Raw genomic sequence first — 24,781 nt, 5'->3', positions numbered from 1 at the left:
CATGGTCTCTGTGTGAACTGATTATTTTGTAGAAATCTGTGGAGTATAAAACAATTGCGTGAGTGTAAGGGAGGTCAGAGTTGTCTTAATATATTTAAGGGTTCATTGTTTTTTTTAAATAAATAATTATGAGAAGTGCCCTTTTTCCACTTGAGCCCCTGCCCCCCAAAATATCTGTGCACGTCCCTGAATTAATGAGTTTTAAATATTCTTTAAAAGATATATTTGTCCCAAGATAATTAACTAAGTCATTATAATTAAATATGTCACCTGACTGATTTATTAAATCTGTAACAAAAAGCATTCCAAAAATTGTTTTGTTTTTGAATAATATATATTGGTTGTTCCAAATTACACAGGAATGGGGAGAGAAATTATGTTTGTAGACTAATTTCCAGGCATTCAAAACTTGTTTGTGAAAATTGGACAACTTAATTGGAAATTTAGTGCATTTAAAATCACAAGTAAGTAGAAAATTAAGACCACCACATTCTTTGAAAATTAAATTGAGAATAAAGAACCATGGAAAGTTGTTATCACAAAGACAGTGCTTGATCCAGTTAATATTAAATATATTACTGATAGTGTCAAAATCTAAAACATTTAGTCCTCCTTCTGATAAACTTCTGATTATAGTTTTCCTTTTAATATACTCCGTCTTGCCTCTCCAGATAAATTGAAATAAAATTTTATCAACTGCGGCACACATTTTAGAATCTATGAAAAACTTAAAGTGTGATCTGCGTAGAGTTTTGTAGGCAGAATTTTTAGAATCAAAATGATTAATACACGGCCCTCAGTCTACAAACGGAGAGTAGATCCAGCAGGTGGATTATCAGTTATAATGTGTGATGGAGGGGCAGCGTCATCATAAGTGAAAGTGAAACTGAGGCAGGATATTGTTCTCCTTTCGATCTATACGAACTCTCTTATTAACATTTTGATAATATCATATAATCTATAAAATATCGCTAATTTATTCAGACACTTTTGTGAACACAGCAATGTTGAGTTAAAGGTAAGTCATGAACCAACCGAAAAACATATTTAGCACCTGAACAACTGTGACTATGAGTGAGACTTGAGATCAGATGTGTTTAATCGGTTAGGTAGGCCTACAAGTGATACTAAATCATATACATAAATAAATAAAAAAGGATAAATCCAAATAATACTGTGTGTATATTTGTGTCCTTATTTAGACTGATTTAACGAGTTTATTATTGATGTTGTTTGGCCCATCAGTGTAAATGTGAAATATTCAGAGGAAAAACACATGCATGTTAACACACCATTCTGTGTGAGTTGTCTGCTTATTATAATGTTTTTTTTTCTTTGTAGCATCTGTCCTTCAGAGATATCATCCCAAGATTTATTTACATCAATTTATTTATTCATTTACATGAATATTTACACTATTTAATATATTTATTGAATGTGTTTGTTTTAAAGCTATTGTTATCCAATTTTTGGCCTTCTAATGTATTTAACCTCCACGAGCTAGCTCAGTTTTTTAACCTCAGTGATTATAAAACTCTGCTCATGGCACAAGTACTGCATGAAGATACAAGTCGTGTATTTTTATCCTGCTTTGTCTTGACTTGGTTTAATCAGTTTTCTTTCAACAGAAAGTGTTTGTAAATCAGTATCTCACTTTTGGACAGAAACTTAAATGTAAGTATTATTCTAAGGCAAAAAGCATATATGCTGACATAGTTTTCTATAATGTTTTCTCATTTCCATTTTTTCTTCTTCATATTTTCTTTTTAGCATCTGTGTCTCCTCAGAGATGAAGTTCATTTGTTTGACTCTCCTGCTTGTTAGTGGAATTACAGATTCAATATCAGGTAATTTATTCATCATTGTGAATAATACTTTATATTTATACTTTTGCACAGCACTGTCTGTCTGGATCAACATTAGGGTAAAAACCTTCAGGATGTGTAGTTCAGACCTGCTCTCTTTCTCTTGTAACAGAGCAGTATGAAGTGGTGGGACCTTCAGATCCAGTTTTTGCTGTAGCTGGTGAAGATGTGATTCTGCCCTGTTCAGTCAAACCCAACATCAGTGTTGTGGACATGAGAGTGGAGTGGTTTAGACCAGATCTGATAGACTCACAAGTGCATCTCTATGATGATCATAAAGACAAAAACACAGATCAGATTCAGTCCTACAGAGGGAGAACAACACTGAATCATCAAGAACTACAGAGAGGAAACGCATCACTCAAACTCTCATCAGTCCGAGTCTCTGATGAAGGACGTTATAAGTGTTTTATTCAGTCTGAATCCTGGTCTGATGATGCCATTATTAATGTCAAAGTTGAAGGTGAGGAAACCAGTGAAAACTAGCATACTCTTTTCATGGAAGACAAATTAACAACAGAATGTTCTTCTTGTTGATCTGTAGCTGTAGGACGTCCTCCAGTGATCACTGTAGATGGGTTTGATCTTTCAGGAGGGCTTCATCTACAGTGTGAAACTGAAGGTTGGTATCCGGAACCTGATCTTGAGTGGCTGGACAGTGAAGGAGTCAGTTTGAGTTCAGGAACTACAGAGACACACAGCAACACAGATGGATTCAGTGTGAAAAACACCATCATTGTATATCACAGTGGCAAGATTCACTGCAGAGTCAAAATGAAGCATCACATGCTGGAGACACTGATTGACACCTCAAGTAAGTGCTGACACATCTGTTACTGTACTTGTTTGTCGTGTTCTCAAGATATTTTTGATGCAGTAAAAAGAATTAATGATTATGAGCTTATTATGTAAAGCTAGAAACAATATCCCTGCTAACAGGAAACATACTCCTAACTTTAACTAATGTTCTAGCAAGGTTCTCTCAAAGCTATGAACAAAAGTTCTTCCAGTAATGTTAATAGAATGTTTGTTAAATGTTATCTGGTATTCAATAATGTTCTCAAAGGGTTAGCACAAAAACATTATTTATACATTGTTTGCGGAAGGTTTTTTTAAATGATGTTGGGAGAAAAATGTTCTAGAACAACATTCTTGGAACATTTAGAATGACTTCAAAAGAATAACTTCAAATGAATACGGTTGTGTGTGCTGTTTTAATTGCCCGATTTTTTTAGAAATTGCGCACAGCTGGTAATCTCCCAGGTTTAGGAAACTGTCCTCTGTAAAAAGCACTAATGAATGCTTCCATACTAACAGTGCAAAAACACTGTAAATAAGAGATTTGTTGATTATTAGTATTAGTATTATTAGTTTGGTGTGAGTCCAGAACTTAAGGGGCGGTCACAATGCACTTTTCACTCCACTGACTTCCATTCAAACACATGCAAATGTGTCACATAGGAAACGCCACCTCATGCAAAAAGTTTCACATTTTGCTGTGTGTACAGTATATTGTCCTGTACGTTTTATTTTATTTTTTTCCCATATCTTTATTTTTATATATTTATAGGTTTTCTTTAGTGTTTGTATTCTGATAATAATTGCACTGTCCATGGAGCAGACCTGATTTACATTTAACTGCTGGTTATATATTCTCTATATAACTGTGTACACTGCGTTCCAAATTATTGAGATTGATACGTTATCTAAAAAGACATGGATAAATAAACAAACATTTTCTTAGAAAAACTAAAATCTGAATATTTATTCTACTGAAATCTTACTGATATGTCACTTGCATAATAATTTGGAACGTGGTGTATGTGACAAATAAAAATCTTGAAATTTTGCACGTTCAAAGTCTAGTGTGACCGCGGCTTTAGTCACTGATAAACTCGCGCTGTTTGATTGACAGCTTCAGCGATTGTAAAGGGAGCATTCTTTCATTGCTTTCTATTTATAATTTAATCACTGTTTAAATAATGGATTATTTTCATCCTACTAAGAGAAACGATGTGAAATTGACCAGTAAGTCATCACTGTTTGATTTACTGGCACATAGACAAAGAACATCTGACTGTACACAAATCATTACAAATCAGAAATCACTGGTCACAGATCAGCCATGTTGTTGCATTACGGTCGAGTCCATATCGTAAATGTCTGTTTTCAAAGCCTGCTCCAAAATTATGATGATTTACCAAAGAATTCAGTTCAATTCAGTTCATATTTATTTGTATAGCGCTATTAATACATATCGTTTCAAGCAGCTTTACAGGAAATGCATGTCAACATTACAATTTAGAGTAATCTGTTATCAGAGGTGACTGAGTCCAAATTATGTAATTTCAGAAATGTACATATACAAATCACACAATTAGCTAACAGTGTATTAATTTAAAGGGGGGGATAATGCTATTTCATGCATTCTGACATTGCATTCATGCATTTACACTGTTAAAGAGTTGAATTCTCATGCTAAACATGGCCAAAGTTTCAAAACATGAGTTGGGCGTATGATTGAGTATTTATGTGCCAAAACCACTACTTTCAGTTTTGGTACAGGATTCGGAGAGTTCCTGGGATTTCGGTGATGAATTCTTTGTAAACAAGTTCCAGTTCAGCGCTGGATTTGCAGATCGGGGGCCGTGAGTAAAACTGCGTCAGATGTCTGCAATATTTTTTGACAGCGGTAAAGTTAGTTTAACGTTTGACATTCGTCAGACATTCGGTTTCATACCCAATTAAACTCTAAGCACATTTCACGTTTTCAGCCCAAACCAACTCAGATATGCATAAAGAAATGTCCTTTGCATTGCACAAGGCTTAATTTCACCAAATAAAATATATAATAATTAGCCCTATAAATCAATTAAACAATTTAACTATATGACATTATGATATCAAACTAATGGTAAAATGTTCAGAAAAATATCCCCTTTATTGCACAAGGCTCTGTTTTTGGAATTAGCATTTCACTTATTTTATAATAATTTTTTTTTATTATTTAAATGTATACAATACTGTAAATCCATTAAACCACAACACCATTTGACCTGAAAGTATCAAACCAACTGTAAATTACTCAGAATATTATTCTCTATGATGCACAAGGCTTATTTTCCAGAGTAATAATCTGGTATTTTTTATACGTCTTATTTTCCAGATTATTAATCTGGTATTTCTCATATACAGTACTAAACCCATTTATATCCATTAAACTACAACACCGTTTGACCTAAAACTGTCAAACCAACTGCAAATTACTCAGAATATTATTCTCTATGATGCACAAGGCTTGTTTTCCAGATTAATAATCTGGTGATTTTATATTCAGATTATTAATCTGGTGTTTCTTATATACAGTACTGTACCCATTTAAATCCATTAAACTACAACACTGTTTGGCCTAAAACTGTCAAACCAACTCTAAATTACTCAGAATATTATTCTCTATGATGCACAAGTCTTATTTTCCAGATTAATAATCTGGTATTTCTCATATACAGTACTAAACCCATTTATATCCATTAAACTACAACACCGTTTGACCTAAAACTGTCAAACCAACTGTAAATTACTCAGAATATTATTCTCTATGATGCACAAGGCTTGTTTTCTAGATTAATAATCTGGTATTTTTTATACGTCTTATTTTCCAGATTATTAATCTGGTGTTTTTTATATGCAGTACTGAACCCATTTAAATCCATTAAACTAAAACACCGTTTGACCTAAAACTGTCAAACCAACTGTAAATTACTCAGAATATTATTCTCTATGATGCACAAGGCTTGTTTTCTAGATTAATAATCTGGTATTTCTCATATACAGTACTAAACCCATTTAAATCCATTAAACTGCAACACTGTTTGGCCTAAAACTGTCAAACCAACTGTAAATTACTCAGAATATTATTCTCTATGATGCACAAGGCTTGTTTTCTAGATTAATAATATGGTATTTCTCATATACAGTACTAAACCCATTTAAATCCATTAAACTGCAACACTGTTTGGCCTAAAACTGTCAAACCAACTGTAAATTACTCAGAATATTATTCTTTATGATGCACAAGGCTTGTGTTTCAGATTATTAATCTGGTGTTTTTTATATGCATTACTAAACACATTTAAATCCATTAAACTACAACAACGTATGGCCTAAAAGTGTCAAACCAACTGTAAATTACTCAGAATATTATTCTCTATGATGCACAAGGCTTGCAACTCTGTGTTTACCGCATTTGGGGAACGTCACACGTGAACCGATGTCTGAAAGCCAAGTATCAAATCTCTCCAATCCTATTGGCCGGCGACAGCCTATGACATCATCATAGCGTGACCCGGAAGTATATAAGGAGCGCCTAGAGAATCAGTCAGTATCTTATTGTCTTGATAAGACGATAAGATCTGTTCAGCAAGCAGCCCCGAAGCATGGCTAAGCAATGCAGAGTCTTGTTCCCCGTTCTCAGGGAACCATGGTTACATACGTAACCTGAGACATTCCCTTTCGAAAGGGAACTCAACTCTGCGTTTACCGCATTTGGGGAACGATATTCCCACGCCACCATGCTTGAGGAGAGTGCATGCCAAAGATGGCTAGGCAAACGTCAAGCAGTTTCAAAAGAAATGCCAGATAGCAACTCACCCTCAGGTCACACAAAGGCTGGCAGTGACAGCATCCCTATGGCCAATAGCCCAAGCTGAACCTCAAAGAGGCCTTCCGCAGAGAGCCTACCAAAGCAGCTCCAAGGCTTATGGGACCAAATCTTCCAAAGAAAGACGGTCCCGACCTGGTCTGACAGAGGACAAACTTAGTCTTGGCAAAACCTGTCTGAATACAGAGTCTCAACAATGCATTCTTCAGAGAAGACAGCAAGTGAGAGTGACTGCAAAAAGCAGTAACTCAAACCTACACGTAGAGACAGGCATCCTGGAGAGCAGAACTCAGCTGAGTGCTATGGACCCTCTTATTGAGGGGAGTATACTCTGCTCAATCCTAGGATCTACTCAGCGCCTGATTATTTGCACTGAGCAGGCTGTGTGCTAAGAAACCCTGATAAAGGGGAGCACAAACCAGTCTGGGGGCTGATCCTCAACGGGAGGCCTCATGGAAGCCTGCAACCAATTATTAGCTTAGGGAACTAAGGACTATACAAGACAACCCTAGCAGGGGAGTATAAAGCTCAACCTAACAGATAGACCATACTGTAGGCACATAATCACGGAGGCCAGAAAGGGGCCTACAACATGACAATAGTTCTACATGGAGTAGAAACTCATACATGTCATTCTGCTTAAGTCACAACCCCAGAAGTGGGAGTGGGAAAATCCAAGGGCGGCCTGTCAAGGCCACTCACCTTGAACAACAATCTTGCTGGGAGCAAGAAATAACTACAAGACAGCAACAGCAGATAAGACTGTAAAGTGCCCACATAACAGTCCACCTAACACAATCCAACAAGCAGTGTACTCAGTAAAAGCACCTTTTACTCTTTAAAGCAAGAGGAGTACAACATATGCCATCATGATCTAAAGGAGGCCCAAAAATGGGCCTACAACTTCAGACAGACACGTGGCGTCAGCACCTGGTGTAGGTGCAGAAGGTCCTTAACAATCTGGAACACGCAGACAAAGGTACCTTGGATTAAAGGTGTGCTCTCCTGAGCTTAACCTTGTTGCAGATGTTGTTACTGTCTCGCTGGACAGAAATTCTGAACGTAGTGTTTGTTAATGTCTCTTTCCTCGCAGGCTAGAGGCTCAGAACGTGGTCGTCTCTGTTGCTGCCTCACAAGCTGTAGACTCAGATCATGGGATATGTTGTTGTATCTCTGGATGAACCAGAGGCTCAGAACAGTGTTGTATCTGTTAGTGTCTCAGCTTCGCAAGCCGGGACTTGGTATATCTGTTAATGTCTATCCCTGTACAGGATAGACTCAGAACAGTGTATCTGTTGTGTCTTTCCCCTTTGAAGGGCAGACTCAGAACTGTGTATCTGTTAATGTCTTTCCCCGTGCAGGACAGAGTCAGAATGGTATATCTGTTAATGTCTCCCTCCTTACAGAGTTAAGACCCAGAACAAGGAGTGTTTGTTGAAAGGGTATCTTTATCCCTTTCCGAAGAGGAGGAGATTGCAATTTGGTGCTTCTCCCTTCGAGTGCTGTGATTGGCTGCTGGCATCAGAGGGGACACAGAGGGGACACAGTGTGGCCCACACCTCTCTCCCCTGTGGAAATCATTTGCATAAAGCACAAAGTTGGAAGTCTTTACAGTGTCTTTAAAGTTTACCAATGCATTTCTCACTTTCAAAACCACCACCAGAATACATTTGGCAATATTCTAAACAAATAGAGACTAAACATGATGAAAAAAGATTGAACTGTCATTCAATTGTAGATTAACAGCTGAATTTGTGTCAGATGTTGCACTACAAATAGCTGTCACTTAGAATACTTATTTATTTGAATAAGTATGAAATTGATGTGTAGTTTGCATAAGTTCTAAGGTTTTCAAACATCATTTTGAATGGATTTGGATGGATCTTTGTGATTTCTCTTTGTTTCACCTATTGCTGCTAAGGTCTTGTGGAATTTTTATGGCGGTCTGTGGCCAACCTTAGGAGATAGTCTCTAGATGGGTGAAGGGCAGAAACTGCCTGTGGACCAATGAGAAGTCCTGTCCTTCCTAGGCTTGGTACAAGAGGTCTTCTTCTTGCCCTCTAAGAGAGGTCTTGATGTTGTCCTTACATCTTTATCTGATGGAGTTGGACAGTTTGTTTGTGTTAGTCCACCAAGATCCAATCAAAATGTAGCAAACCTTTGTCTGCTGTTACGGACAGAGTGGGGCCCGGCCATAAACTGGGCCCTGGAATGTGCTGTTCACTACACCAACATGCAACATAGGAGGCCCAGAAGGCCTACAACTCGCAAACACGTGGCATCTGCTAGTGGCAATCATGAACATACCAGCCAACAGGCCATGCACTCAGTAAAAACTCCTAAACTCTTAAAACAAGAGTACACACTCCACCACAATGCTCTGAGAGAGGCCTTACCTAGGACCTACTCTTAGCAGAGACCGGGCCGTGGCCAGTGGCTGTGATGGGCCATACAAAACCAACACAGAACTGTGCCAACATGTAATCTGAAAGGAGGCCTTAATGGGGCCTACAACTTCAACAACACATGGCGCCAGCTAGTGGTTATAAAGGGGATAAAGCTCAAAGGGCTCTAAACCCAACAAACAGTTGTGGGAAACTATCTCAACACAACCTGAGCTAAGTCTGCACATTCCAACAGGCAATGTACAGGAATTTACACAGTTACAGGGGCTGAATGAAATGCCATCATGGTCTAAGGGAGGCCTACAAATGGCCTACTACCTCAAACTGACACGAGCATAGACCTCTGGCAGTGCTAAACTAAGTGAGCAAAACTCATGACCATATACCAACAACACTTGTGAACACAAGCTGCTAAACTAGGAGGCTAAATCCATTAGAGCTAAATAAAAGGAAATAAAGCAAAACTCAACATGCAAACAATGTGAGGTGGCCGATTAAGGCCAACACTAGTCATAAATATTAACTGATGTGACGAGTGTTAACTCAAACTTACTCTAGCTAACACCAGAGGAGAACCTACTCTGTACAATGGTGGCTAAGAGGTGGCCATTTTGTGGCCTGCACAAATATCGTTCTAGCCAACCTAACAAACTTTGCCCAAAAAACCCTAACTTTTTCCAACTACATACTCAGGAAAAACCAAGCAGGAACACAAGGTCAATATATTTATACACATAAACATAAACCCAGCTTACCTTCCTGCAGCTCAAAGACCGAAGATTCCTCTTTTCCTTTTCTTTCACAAGGAAGGATGGAATCTAGGGTTCTTTGAAGAGTAAAAGAGCCTCTTTCACTATCAAGCCAGAATGCAGGCCTTTAGAAAAATATTCATCAAGGGCCCAGCCATCAGCCTGACCCAGGAGGCGGAGGAAGAAGGGCCGAGGGCAGGTGTGAAGTCACCCTTGCAAAGAGAGGGAATCGATTACCGACGGTGCTGGCGTCTGCGATCGATCACCTACCTTATAACCTGCTTCTTCCTCCTCAGGTCCCGCCATCTTTGTGACTTGCTCCAAGACAGAGGAGGCGCCCGAGCGGCCATACTGGACCTCTGGTCCTGTCTCTGAGCCTCAGCTCGAGATGGACCAGCCTCCTGGCTGTCTACATGCTCAAGAAAAACTATACAGGAAAACCAAGGTCGACATATTTTAAAATACAAAATATATACCCAGCTTACCTTCCTGCGGCTCGAAGACCGAAGATTCCTAATTTTTCACATAAGGATAGAATCTAGGGTTCTTTTAAGCCTAAAAGACCCCCTCATTATCAAACCGGAAAAGCGGGCCGTCAAAAAAAATAATAGCCATAATATTATTAATCTTGAAAAAAAGAAGCCTTGTGCATCATAGAGAATAATATTCTGAGTAATTTACAGTTGTTTTGACAGTTTTAGGCCAAACGGTGTTGTAGTTTAATGGATTAATATGGGTTCAGTACTGTTAAAAACAAAACAAAACACCAGATTAAAAATCTGGAAAACAAGCCTTGTGCATCACAAAGAATAATATTCTGAGTAATTTGCAGTTGGTTTGACACTTTTAGGCCATACGTTGTTGTAGTTTATTGGATTTAAATGTGTTTAGTAATGCATATAAAAAAACACCAGATTAATAATCTGGAAAATAAGACGTATAAAAATACCAGATTATTAATCTGGAAAATAAACCTTGTGCATCATAGAGAATAATATTCTGAGTAATTTAGAGTTGGTTTGACAGTTTTAGGTCAAACGGTGTTGTAGTTTAATGGATTTAAATGGGTTTAGTACTGTATATGAGAAATACCAGATTATTAATCTGAAAACAAGCCTTTTGCATAATAAAGAATAATATTCTGAGTAATTTACAGTTGGTTTGACAGTTTTAGGCCCAACGGTGTTGTAGTTTAATCGATTTATATGGGTTCAGTACTGTATATGAGAAATACCAGATTAATAAACTGGAAAAGAAGACGTATAAAAAATACAAGATTATTAATCTGGAAAATAAACCTTGTGCATCATAGAGAATAATATTCTGAGTAATTTAGAGTTGGTTTGACAGTTTTAGGCCAAACAGTGTTGCAGTTTAATGGATTTAAATGGGTTTAGTACTGTATATGAGAAATACCAGATTCATAATCTGGAAAATAAGACGTATAAAAAATACCAAATTATTAATCTGGAAAACAAGCCTTGTGCATCATAAAGAATAATATTCTGAGTAATTTACAGTTGGTTTGACAGTTTTAGGTCAAACGGTGTTGTAGTTTAATGGATATAAATGGGTTTAGTACTGTACATGAGAAATACCAGATTAATAATCTGGAAAATAAACCTTGTACATCATAGAGAATAATATTCTGAGTAATTTAGAGTTGGTTTGACAGTTTTAGGCCAAACAGTGTTGTAGTTTAATGGATTTAAATGGGTACAGTACTGTATATAAGAAACACCAGATTAATAATCTGAATATAAAATCACCAGATTATTAATCTGGAAAACAAGCCTTGTGCATCATAGAGAATAATATTCTGAGTAATTTGCAGTTGGTTTGACAGTTTTAGGTCAAACGGTGTTTTAGTTTAATGGATTTAAATGGGTTCAGTACTGCATATAAAAAACACCAGATTAATAATCTGGAAAATAAGACGTATAAAAAATACAAGATTATTAATCTAGAAAACAAGCCTTGTGCATCATAGAGAATAATATTCTGAGTAATTTACAGTTGGTTTGACAGTTTTAGGCCAAACAGTGTTGCAGTTTAATGGATATAAATGGGTTTAGTACTGTATATGAGAAATACCAGATTATTAATCTGGAAAACAAGCCTTGTGCATCATAAAGAATAATATTCTGAGTAATTTACAGTTGGTTTGACAGTTTTAGGTCAAACGGTGTTGTAGTTTAATGGATATAAATGGGTTTAGTACTGTATATGAGAAATACCAGATTATTAATCTGGAAAACAAGTCTTGTGCATCATAAAGAATAATATTCTGAGTAATTTAGAGTTGGTTTGACAGTTTTAGGCCAAACAGTGTTGCAGTTTAATGGATTTAAATGGGTACAGTACTGTATATAAGAAACACCAGATTAATAATATGAATATAAAATCACCAGATTATTAATCTAGAAAACAAGCCTTGTGCATCATAGAGAATAATATTCCGAGTAATTTAGAGTTGGTTTGACAGTTTTAGGCCAAACAGTGTTGCAGTTTAATGGATTTAAATGGGTTTAGTACTGTATGAGAAATACCAGATTATTAATCTAGAGAACAAGCCTTGTGCATCATAGAGAATAATATTCTGAGTAATTTACAGTTGGTTTGACAGTTTTAGGTCAAACGGTGTTTTAGTTTAATGGATTTAAATGGGTTCAGTACTGTATATAAAAAACACCAGATTAATAATCTGGAAAATAAGACGTATAAAAAATACCAGATTATTAATCTTGAAAACAAGCCTTGTGCATCATAGAGAATAATATTCTGAGTAATTTGCAGTTGGTTTGACAGTTTTAGGCCAAACAGTGTTGTAGTTTAATGGATTTAAATGGGTTTAGTACTGTATATGAGAAATACCAGATTATTAATCTGGAAAACAAGTCTTGTGCATCATAAAGAATAATATTCTGAGTAATTTAGAGTTGGTTTGACAGTTTTAGGCCAAACAGTGTTGCAGTTTAATGGATTTAAATGGGTACAGTACTGTATATAAGAAACACCAGATTAATAATATGAATATAAAATCACCAGATTATTAATCTAGAAAACAAGCCTTGTGCATCATAGAGAATAATATTCCGAGTAATTTAGAGTTGGTTTGACAGTTTTAGGCCAAACAGTGTTGTAGTTTAATGGATTTAAATGGGTTTAGTACTGTATATGAGAAATACCAGATTATTAATCTGGAAAACAAGTCTTGTGCATCATAAAGAATAATATTCTGAGTAATTTAGAGTTGGTTTGACAGTTTTAGGCCAAACAGTGTTGCAGTTTAATGGATTTAAATGGGTACAGTACTGTATATAAGAAACACCAGATTAATAATATGAATATAAAATCACCAGATTATTAATCTAGAAAACAAGCCTTGTGCATCATAGAGAATAATATTCCGAGTAATTTAGAGTTGGTTTGACAGTTTTAGGCCAAACAGTGTTGCAGTTTAATGGATTTAAATGGGTTTAGTACTGTATGAGAAATACCAGATTATTAATCTAGAAAACAAGCCTTGTGCATCATAGAGAATAATATTCTGAGTAATTTACAGTTGGTTTGACAGTTTTAGGTCAAACGGTGTTTTAGTTTAATGGATTTAAATGGGTTCAGTACTGTATATAAAAAACACCAGATTAATAATCTGGAAAATAAGACGTATAAAAAATACCAGATTATTAATCTTGAAAACAAGCCTTGTGCATCATAGAGAATAATATTCTGAGTAATTTGCAGTTGGTTTGACAGTTTTAGGCCAAACAGTGTTGTAGTTTAATGGATTTAAATGGGTTTAGTACTGTATATGAGAAATACCAGATTAATAATCTGAATATAAAATCACCAGATTATTAATCTGGAAAACAAGCCTTGTGCATCATAGAGAATAATATTCTGAGTAATTTAGAGTTGGTTTGACAGTTTTAGGCCAAACAGTGTTGTAGTTTAATGGATTTAAATGGGTACAGTACTGTATATAAGAAACACCAGATTAATAATCTGAATATAAAATCACCAGATTATTAATCTGGAAAACAAGCCTTGTGCATCATAGAGAATAATATTCTGAGTAATTTGCAGTTGGTTTGACAGTTTTAGGTCAAACGGTGTTGTAGTTTAATGGATATAAATGGGTTTAGTACTGTATATGAGAAATACCAGATTAATAATCTGGAAAATAAGACGTATAAAAAATACCAGATTATTACTCTGGAAAATAAGCCTTGTGCATCATAGAGAATAATATTCTGAGTAATTTACAGTTGGTTTGATACTTTCAGGTCAAATGGTGTTGTGGTTTAATGGATTTACAGTATTGTATACATTTAAATAATAAAAAAAAATTATTATAAAATAAGTGAAATGCTAATTCCAAAAACAGAGCCTTGTGCAATAAAGGGGATATTTTTCTGAACATTTTACCATTAGTTTGATATCATAATGTCATATAGTTAAATTGTTTAATTGATTTATAGGGCTAATTATTATATATTTTATTTGGTGAAATTAAGCCTTGTGCAATGCAAAGGACATTTCTTTATGCATATCTGAGTTGGTTTGGGCTGAAAACGTGAAATGTGCTTAGAGTTTAATTGGGTATGAAACCGAATGTCTGACAAATGTCAAACGTTAAACTAACTTTACCGCCATTGTGTACTGTTGGCAGTCGGCGCGCAAGTGCATATAATGTAAACCAAGGCCGTAACCATATCTTGAACATTGTGGGGGACCTTTTTTTTTTTTTTTTTTTTTAAATAAAGCATAAAGAAACAAAACAGTGAACGAAATTGCTGCTAATATAATGCTATATCAGATATGTACAATAGGCTAACAATTGTAGAAAAAAAAAAAAATATTACGATCAATTTCAATAGTACATTGAGAACTCATGTTTAATGTGATAGTTTCACAATACAATATATTGTTAGTTCCGAGATTCTTCATTTTAGTGAATAAATACAGAGATCCGCAATGAATATTTGAATTTCCTCATGGTATATTTTTGTTAACAGTATCAAGGTTGCATGTTCTAATCCTCATTAAAATCAAATATGCCCATTAATGTTGTATATCAAGAGCAGGGACATTTGTTTTGTGATTTTACCGGAAAAACCTCCGCAACAGCGTTAAGCGATCGATTGATGCACCCGTCTGTGCTGCTGTGAAGACTGTGCGCGCGAGCAAAGAGAGAATGTAAAACCCGCCTACTTTTTAATTTGATTGGCCATCTCAATCATTTTGACATTGATGAATGTTCTTAAAGCACTGAGGCAGACCAGACTAAACTTTTAAACCCTTTTGCCATTCTGACATGTAACGCCTGGATGGATCCGTTCAGAGTCAATAAACTTTGGAGTTTTCAGAACGCTTTTAACCTGGTGAACTTTGTTTATAAATCACTAAATCGGCGCCGGACGGCTGTGACTTTCGGCAGGTTTGTGGGCCTGCAATGGTAAACAGAAAAGTCCAACTTCCTCACTTTGGTGACTTCAAAAGGAGCACCCCCCCCAGAGACTGACCAGATCCACATTCCAACACCCCACACACACAGGGACACACAAAAACACACACACAGACACATACAGAAACACACAATCATACATTTTTAACTGTATATGTGAACTACCAATATGCTGGAATATATATATGATATATTTTAGAGCCTATGCATGTTTCCTAGTGTTTAAATGAGTGTATTTGTGCTAGTGTGCATTTTAATAGGGGAATCCTGTCTGTAAACCATAACTTCTTCCCTATGCCTTTCCGACCTATCGAGTTTGATCTCGTTTTAAAGCTCCGGACTTGAGCTATTCATTGAGACATGTCACAAAACGGACAAATGCATTTTTCTATGTGTTTAATGATCCTGTGAAGAACACACTCCATCTCGAAATCCGATCTGATAGACATTAAGTATGCAAATTCAGCTAGGAGACCAAACAAAGCAACTTTGCCCGCCAAATAGTGCTGCGCCTCTATTGGCTGCTACAATTCAGGAGGTGTTAGCTTGGGTTTCCATAAAGACAACGACACACACCTTCGCTCGCTCTCTTGTCGCTTCGCTCTTCTTCTTCTCCTTTGTCTCCCGACTGACTCACGAGCACCTCGTGCACGGACGCCTCAGGTGACCGCGCTTCCCAACCACGCGCGCAGTTCGGGAGGACCACTTCCTTAGACTCTCTCTCTCTTTGGCTAAGTTACTTAGGCTTAAACCTCTTTTGAAAACCCCGCCGGAGAAACCCTCTCTGAAAGGACCAACCCAGCCAGGCGCATTGAAACTGCTACACACGGACTTGAACCAATAAGCAAGTATTATCATTTATCTGAATTTGTCTAAACTGATTTCTGTGCTGGCTCTCTCTCTCTCAAAAGGGTTTACGTTAACTGTGTAATTTGCCATCCTTTGATCATCTTTCTTTCAATGTCTTTTCTTCATTCTCACTCTTGTGTATATATATGTGTATACTTCTGTATATATTTTAGACGTATAATCTCGGTAGCCGTAGCTGCATATATTAAACACATAATTCATGCTCGATTGTTCTGTTGTTCTTTCAACTGAAGACCAAGTCACTTTAACGTTTTTCGATCGCTTTATGCTTTAGTTATTTTCATGGCCAGAAAATAACTCTGTTTATAATATTCTGTAAGGGACTTAGTTTGCTGGACAAACGAACAGTTTCTCTAGATAATTATTAAACCAGAACTAATCATATATGTAATTGATTATAATTCGTTGTAATTGATTCACAATATATGTTTAATTCCCCGTTGGGTTGATATATGAATCATAATTTATTCATAACCTTTCATCCATAAATTAATTAATAACTGTATTTATTTATTTATTTTTTTTTATTTTTTTTATTTCACACACTTCATCATTTTAAAGACACAATTAACAATAATTAAGAAAAGTTAATGTGTGTAAAAAGGGGGAAACCCCAGAGAAGCTATTGAAAGCTTTTAAAAGGGGGCCCAATACCCAATCACACCATACAACATATAACATACAAGAACAAAAGCTCAATCCATAAACACAAATAAATATAAATACATCAAAACAAGACTACAGCAAACAGACGATCCCAGCACAAATATAACACTTTCAAAATGATCAAGAAATATATGTTGAAAGCAGTTTTTCCTTCAGATTTTTCTTAAAAACAGAGACAGAATGCAACAATTTAAGGTTTTCCTCAAGCTCGTTCCAAATCTGTGGACCTCTACAGACTACACTCAGGCTCGTACATTTCAATCGTCTTATTTTACCAGTAATTAAAAGTTTTCCCCTTGTGTGATATGTATGCTGGGGTCGGCTAATTGGAACAAGTTCACACAACCTGTAATTTAACTTATGAACAACCTGGAATATCATACAGGCATTGTGAAAAGTATTATATTCAGTAAGTCTTAATAAACCAAGGCGATGAAACAATAGACGCGAAGGGGTATTTGGCTCAGACCACGTTAATACCCGTATAATTTTTTTCTGTAAAGACTGTATTTTTTTCAGGTAGCTAGTAAAAGTGTTACACCATATGACATTACAATAATTTATATGGGACTCAAACAAGGTTTTATATAAGATGACAAGTGCTGACTGTGGGAGAAAATTTCTTATTTTGAAAAATAATCCAACGTATTTTGATAATTTTTTTATTAACTGCTCAATATGACATTTAAATTGTAGACATTCATCAATAAAGATTCCAAGAAATTTAGTGGTGTTTACTCTTTCAATAATTTGTTCATTTATTTTAAGACAAAAATGCTTATTTGCCAATTGATTTTGTTTGGAATGAAATACGATGTAGTTTGTCTTGTTTATATTAAGAGATAATTGCACCGAAACCAGATAGCAACATTTCTTAGCTCTCTATTTATTATTTCTTCCATTTCATTTGGACTCTTATGTGACATAAATAAGTTTGTGTCATCAGCAAATAAAACCTTGTGTAAAGCCATTGTGGAATTTTCAGAATCATTTATATATATTAAAAAAAGAAGAGGGCCCAAAATGGATCCCTGAGGGACTCCACATTTAATGGGTTTACTTACTGAAATTTGTTCATTAATACTTACATACTGCTGTCTACCAAACAAATAACTTCTGAACCAGCTAAGGGCTAATCCTCTAACTCCATAATGGTGTAATTTATTCAATAGGATGTCAAAATCAATAGTATCAAACGCCTTAGATAAATCTAAAAAAATACCAATACCGCTATCGCCTTTATCAATGGCATCATTGATCTTTTCAATCAGATCAAGTACCGCCATGCATGTGGTTCTTTTTTTCCTAAAACCATATTGAGAAGAAGCAATAATATTTAATTTATCAAGATAGCCATATAGCCTATTGTACACTACGCTCTCTAAAACTTTAGAAATTGTGGGCAAGATTGATATCGGACGATAATTGCACATATCATTTTTATCCCCAGATTTGAACACTGGTATGATTCTGGCAATTTTTGTCCTTTTTGGTACAATTCCAACAAGCAGAGAGAGATTAATACAATAAGTCAATGGCTCCATGATATTGAATGCTATGGCTTTCAGAATTTTACCACAAATTTCATCCTCCCCAGCAGTGTACTGTCACAGACACGTCAGGTTCCACCGCACTCCCTTACCCACGCACTCAATCACCAGCATACTGATCACCGCCACCTGTTACTCATCAGCACCACAATCAGCACCAGTATATAACCACCACACTCACACACACTCACTGTCCGGTCTCGTTTGCACTACTACACATGTATGCTTACCTTAAGGACTCCAAACGCCATACTTACCTGCTCCAGTCATCTCCTCCATCTCCTTCGTCTCCCGCTCTCCTTGTGTGCTTACCTGCCTGTGTGTGTGAGTGTCTCCGTCAGCTTCAACCATCTCATCTCTTCACCTGCATCTGCAAGACAAGAATCAGGACAGTATTATATTCCCTTCATCTCTCAAGAACTCTTTACCTGCTTACCATAACCCTGTGCTCTGCTTATTGTGAATAAACTCACCTGGATTGTTTATACCTCTGCCTCCGTGTCTCTGTACGTAACAGAAGACCGGACCATAACAACTTCACAGCATGAGCACCAACGACCCGTTTCAAGAGCTCGTGGACGCGCTGCGCCGAGCACTCACACCACAGCCATCCTCACCATCACCATCCACCGCTGCAGCTTCCGCACCTTCCGTCACCGCTCCTTCACCAGCATTCACCGCCAGTCCCATGGCCAAACCGGCGCCCTACTCAGGATCGGCGGAGGAATGCAGCGGATTCCTTCTTCAATGCGAACTGGTCCTGGAGATGCAGCCGCACCTCTATACTACCGACACGGCAAAAATAGCGTTCATCATTTCGCAACTGCAAGGTAAGGCCCTGCAGTGGGCAGACTCCCTGTGGACTCAGAAAGGCTCTGTTGTCCAATCATATTCGGCGTTCGTCTCTCACTTCCGTGAGGTCTTCGGGAAACCGCTGAAGGATTCTTCCACTGGTGAGAAACTCTATAATCTAAAGCAAAGGAACCTCACTGTAAATGATTATGCCTTGCAGTTCCGAACGCTAGCCGCCACCAGCGGATGGAATGAACAAGCCCTCATCACCTCGTTCCGTCAAGGGTTGGAACCCAACGTGCGGCTGCATCTCGCTGCATACGAGGACTCAATGGGACTTGAACGCTTCATCCAACTCGCCATCCGCGTGGGTTCTCGTATGCAGTCGTGTCTCCTCGAGCACCAGGGCCAGTCGCCTGCCACCAACCTCCTCCGCCGGTCTGAACCCGTCAGCTCCCCAGAACCAGCCACCGAGCCTATGCAAATCGACCATTCACGTCTCACCTCCAATGAAAGACAAAGAAGGCTGACCCTGAACTTATGCTTATATTGTGGATCTCCGGGGCATGTTATCTCCACATGCCCAACCCGTCCTCCTCGGCCCGTGGTGAGTGCTATTTTCCCCTCCATTCAGAAAATGAAACCACTCACGACTATTGTAATCCTTACTGCTGCTAATACCTCTGTTCCAGTGGTGGCGCTCCTCGACTCAGGGTCAGCAGGAAATTTCATCTCCGGTGCCCTCTGTCGACAACTCAAGCTTAAGATCTCCCCGTCTCCGGTTAACTATCAAATCCACTCCATCACGGGCAAACCCCTGAGCCGTAAGAACATCCGTCATTGTGCGGGACCACTTCAACTCTGCGTGGGCATTCTGCATACGGAAAAGATACATCTGCTGGTTCTGGAGGAATCCACCGCTGACGTGGTTCTAGGGCGCCCGTGGCTGGAACAACACAACCCTACCATCTCTTGGCGCACGGGCGAAGTCCTGAAGTGGGGCGACCACTGCTTTCCAGATTGCTTCCCAACGCTTCCTGTTCCAAAGTCTCCACTCTCCAAGTCTCTCTCCATGAATGCCACCTCTATCGAAAGCCCTGTCGAGAATCGCTCCGTGGATGTTCCCCCGGACTACGCCCCCTTCAGTGACGTTTTCTGCCCGCAACGTGCCTCCAAGCTTCCTCCACACCGGCCATGGGACTGTGCCATCGATCTGCTACCAGGTGAACCAGTGCCCAGGGGACGCATCTACCCCCTGTCAATACCGGAGGAGAAGGCCATGGAGGAATACATCAAAGAGGCCCTCAACCAAGGTTACATCCGCCCGTCTACTTCCCCTGCTGCTTCAAGCTTCTTTTTTGTGGCGAAGAAGGACGGAGGCTTGAGGCCCTGCATTGATTACCGTGCCCTCAACAAAATAACAGTAAAATTCCGCTACCCGCTTCCCCTCGTCCCAGCGGCCCTGGAACATCTCCGTGGTGCCACTGTGTTCACTAAGCTGGACCTCCGCAGCGCGTACAACCTCATCCGGATACGCGAGGGGGACGAGTGGAAGACCGCCTTTGTCACGCCCACCGGACACTACGAGTATCTCGTCATGCCGTATGGCCTGGTCAACGCCCCCTCCGTATTCCAGGATTTCATACACGAGGTGCTCCGGGAGTTTCTCCATAAGTTCGTTCTGGTGTATATTGACGACATACTCATCTACTCCTGGAGCTTGGCCGAACATCGCCACCACGTTGCGGAGGTCCTCCAACGCTTACGGCAATTCCACCTCTTCCTCAAAGCTGAAAAGTGCTCCTTTCACCAGCCCTCTGTCCAATTCCTGGGGTACGTAATAGATCACAGTGGCATCCGGATGGACGAGGGGAAAGGTCTCCGCCATTCAGTCCTGGCCCACTCCATCTTCAATCAAAGAACTCCAACGCTTCCTAGGTTTCTCCAACTTCTACCGCCGGTTTATCAAGAATTACAGCACTATCGTCAGTCCATTAACCAACCTACTCCGTAATCAGCCCAAGTCTCTGTCCTGGTCCCAACAAGCCACCAACGCCTTCGAGACCCTTAAAAGAGCCTTCACCACCGCTCCCCTCCTCGTCCACCCTAATCCAGAGCTCCCATTCGTCGTGGAAGTGGACGCCTCCACCACCGCTCCCCTCCTCGTCCACCCTAATCCAGAGCTCCCATTCGTCGTGGAAGTGGACGCCTCCACCACCGGAGTGGGAGCGGTCCTCTCACAGCAGCAGGGGATACCAAGTAGACTCCATCCATGCGCCTTCTTCTCCCGCAAGCTCAACCCGGCGGAGGTCAATTACGACATCGGTGACCGCGAACTCCTGGCCGTCAAGCTTGCCCTCGAGGAGTGGAGGCATTGGTTGGAGGGAGCTACTCATCCATTCCAAGTCCTCACTGATCATAAAAACCTTGAATATCTGAAGGCTGCCAAAAGACTTAACCCTCGCCAAGCTCGCTGGGCCATGTTTTTCTCAAGGTTCAATTTCTCTATCTCCTACCGCCCTGGTTCAAAAAATACCAAAGCTGATGCTCTGTCTCGCCTCCATTCCCCTGAGGAAAAGCCTGAGGATCCTGAAACAATCCTGCCGGAGTCCATCTTCGTGAACCCCATCCAGTGGTCCGAAGAAACCATTCCCTCCTCCAATGCCTCCACACGCACTCCGCCGGGTTGCCCTCAAGGCTTGCAATACGTCACACGGGCACGTCGCACCCCACTTCTGCACAATACCCACTCTTCACTTGGCACTGGTCACCCGGGGGTCAATGAGACCCTCTCGTTGCTCAAACAACGCTTCTGGTGGCCCAACATGGCCAACGATGTCAGAAGGTACGTGCAGGGCTGCAGGGAGTGCGCCATCTCCAAGAGCCCACGCCATCTTCCCACCGGCAAGCTCCTACCTCTGCCCGTTCCTGAGAGACCCTGGTCACACCTGGGAGTGGACTTCGTCACAGATCTCCCAGAGTCTGACGGTCACACGTGCATCCTGGTGGTGGTAGACCGCTTCTCAAAGTCCTGCCTCCTGATACCCCTGGAGGGTCTACCTACCGCCATGGCAACTGCTGAACTGATGTTTAATCATGTTTTTCGTCATTATGGAATACCTGAAGATATAGTCTCCGACAGAGGACCCCAGTTCGTCTCCCACGTCTGGAAAGCCTTCTTCTCCCTCCTGGGTGTGACCGTCAGCCTGTCATCTGGATACCATCCTCAGTCGAACGGGCAGACGGAACGCAAGATCCAGGAGATAGGCCGCTTCCTGCGTACCTTCTGTCACGGCCACCAGAACTCCTGGAACCAGTACCTGGGTTGGGCCGAGTACGCACAGAACTCCCTCCGCCAAGCCACAACTGGACTGACACCCTTCCAGTGCGTACTCGGCTACCAACCCCCACTGTTCCCCTGGGATGGGGAACCTTCCAACGTCCCCGCAGTCGACTACTGGTTCCGGGAGAGCGAGAGGGTTTGGGACTCAGCTCATCACCAACTGCAGAGAGCCCTGCGCAGACGCAAGACGACAGCCGACCTTCGGCGCTCCGAAGCTCCAGTATATCAACCGGGGCAGAAGGTCTGGCTGTCCACCAGGGACATCAGGATGCGTCTGCCCTGCAAGAAGCTGAGTCCCCGCTTCATTGGCCCGTTCACCATCATCCGGCAGATCAACCCCGTCACTTACCGTCTTCAACTCCCAGCACAGTACAGTAGGATCCACCCTACATTCCATGTATCACTGCTTAAACCTCACCACCCTTCTGTTGTTCCCTCCACAGAACCTGACGTGGCAGCCGCCGAGCCCCCCCTTCCACTCATCCTGGAGGACGGCACAGCTTACGTGGTTCATGAAATCCTGGATTCCCGGCGCTGTGGTGGTCAGCTAGAGTACCTCGTCGACTGGGAAGGCTATGGCCCCGAAGAACGCTCATGGGTTCCCAAGAATGATATCCTTGATCCTATTCTGTTACAGACCTTCCACGCCAATCACCCAGACAGACCTGCCCCACGCCCTAGAGGAAGACCACCACGACGTCGGGGTCCGCGGCCCTCAGGAGCGGGCCGTGGGAGGGGGGGTACTGTCACAGACACGTCAGGTTCCACCTCACTCCCTTACCCACGCACTCAATCACCAGCATACTGATCACCGCCACCTGTTACTCATCAGCACCACAATCAGCACCAGTATATAACCACCACACTCACACACACTCACTGTCCGGTCTCGTTTGCACTACTACACATGTATGCTTACCTTAAGGACTCCAAACGCCATACTTACCTGCTCCAGTCATCTCCTCCATCTCCTTCGTCTCCCGCTCTCCTTGTGTGCTTACCTGCCTGTGTGTGTGAGTGTCTCCGTCAGCTTCAACCATCTCATCTCTTCACCTGCATCTGCAAGACAAGAATCAGGACAGTATTATATTCCCTTCATCTCTCAAGAACTCTTTACCTGCTTACCATAACCCTGTGCTCTGCTTATTGTGAATAAACTCACCTGGATTGTTTATACCTCTGCCTCCGTGTCTCTGTACGTAACATGTACGAACTTCGTAAATTTGTAATTATTTTATAGACTTCATCACAATTAGTTGGTTTCATAAAAAAAGAATGTGCATAAGAGCCCCGTAAATAATGGTCGAAAGTAATACCCTGAGGTTGAACTATTTTGTTAGAAAGTTTTTCCCCAATAGAGTTAAAGTAATTATTAAAATTATTTGCTAAATTAATGTCATGCGTATATTTATTATCCAAATTTAAGGGTAAGCCCACAACATTAGGAAACACAACGTTGTTTTTGCTCTTGTTAAGGACTTCATTTAGCACTTTCCAGGACTTCTTAGAGTCTCCCTGTGATGCTTTTATGAGATATGTATAGTAGTTATTTTTACTTTTCCTTATTATATTAGTAAGTTTATTTCTGTAACTAGTATATATGTCCTTGTTCATAACACTTGGGCATTTTAAGAAACGTTTATAAAGCTTATTTTTATGGGTGATAGATTTTAAAATACCCTTTGTGAGCCAGGGGTTGAGACCAGTTGCGCGGTGTCTGGCGTTCTTTTCAGGGATAGTACAACAAATAGAATTAGTAATTTCGTTTATCAAGTTGTCATAAGCAGTATCAGGATTGTTGCAGTCGTAGACTGCTTTCCATGTTTTAGCCTGTAAATTTTCACCCAGTAGTTTCAGGGTTCTCTCATTTAGTACTTTAATTTTTGTTTTTCGCCGTGGTAATTCTTTCTTATTTGCAAAATCTAGAAACAATACAATCGGAAAATGGTCAGTAATGTCAGATAACACGACTCCAGATTCTAATGTAGTATTTCGAATGTTTGTGATGATATTGTCAATAATTGTCCTAGTGGAGGACGTTACTCTGGTAAATTGATTTATGGTACAAAAAAAAGAAAATGAATGCAAGGTATTTACAAAGTCTCTTTTTACAACGTCATCTTTGAAGACATCTATATTGAAGTCCCCAAGTATGACACAATCTTTGTTTTTTTTGTTTATGGAGAATAATATGTTCTCCAGTTTACCCTCGAAAACATCAAGGTCAGAGTCAGGGGGGCGATAAATCACTCCAACTATGATTTTTTTTGCATTTGTGAGATTTATCTCCACAAAAAGTGAATCAGAATGATTATCATCTAAGACAATGTCATCACAAACATTAATTTGATATCTGGAATGAACATATAAGCAAACACCACCACCAGTACGGCCAAGCCTATTCTTAATAA

At 39.7% G+C, this 24,781-nt stretch overlaps 1 protein-coding gene across 2 annotated transcripts in view; it reads left to right on the top strand.

The window, feature by feature from the left end:
- The first annotated feature begins 696 nt into the window (after positions 1 to 696).
- LOC125262344 (butyrophilin subfamily 1 member A1-like) overlaps positions 697 to 24,781 on the top strand; it is a 36,390-nt gene continuing 12,305 nt past the window's right edge. The window contains exons 1-5 of one of the 2 annotated variants that reach the window (XM_048181066.1): positions 697 to 1,018; positions 1,629 to 1,674; positions 1,771 to 1,847; positions 1,978 to 2,328; positions 2,410 to 2,679. In XM_048181066.1, coding sequence (XP_048037023.1) covers positions 1,790 to 1,847; positions 1,978 to 2,328; positions 2,410 to 2,679 — 679 coding nt within the window. In that variant the 5' untranslated portion in view covers positions 697 to 1,018; positions 1,629 to 1,674; positions 1,771 to 1,789. The remainder of the gene's footprint in view (positions 1,019 to 1,628; positions 1,675 to 1,770; positions 1,848 to 1,977; positions 2,329 to 2,409; positions 2,680 to 24,781) is intronic. The other variant, XM_048181059.1, reaches the window with a different exon arrangement.

This window comes from Megalobrama amblycephala, linkage group LG1 (assembly GCF_018812025.1).
Source record: "Megalobrama amblycephala isolate DHTTF-2021 linkage group LG1, ASM1881202v1, whole genome shotgun sequence".
Lineage (NCBI taxonomy): Eukaryota > Metazoa > Chordata > Actinopteri > Cypriniformes > Xenocyprididae > Megalobrama > Megalobrama amblycephala.
This window is presented reverse-complemented; position numbering and strand designations above follow the sequence as displayed.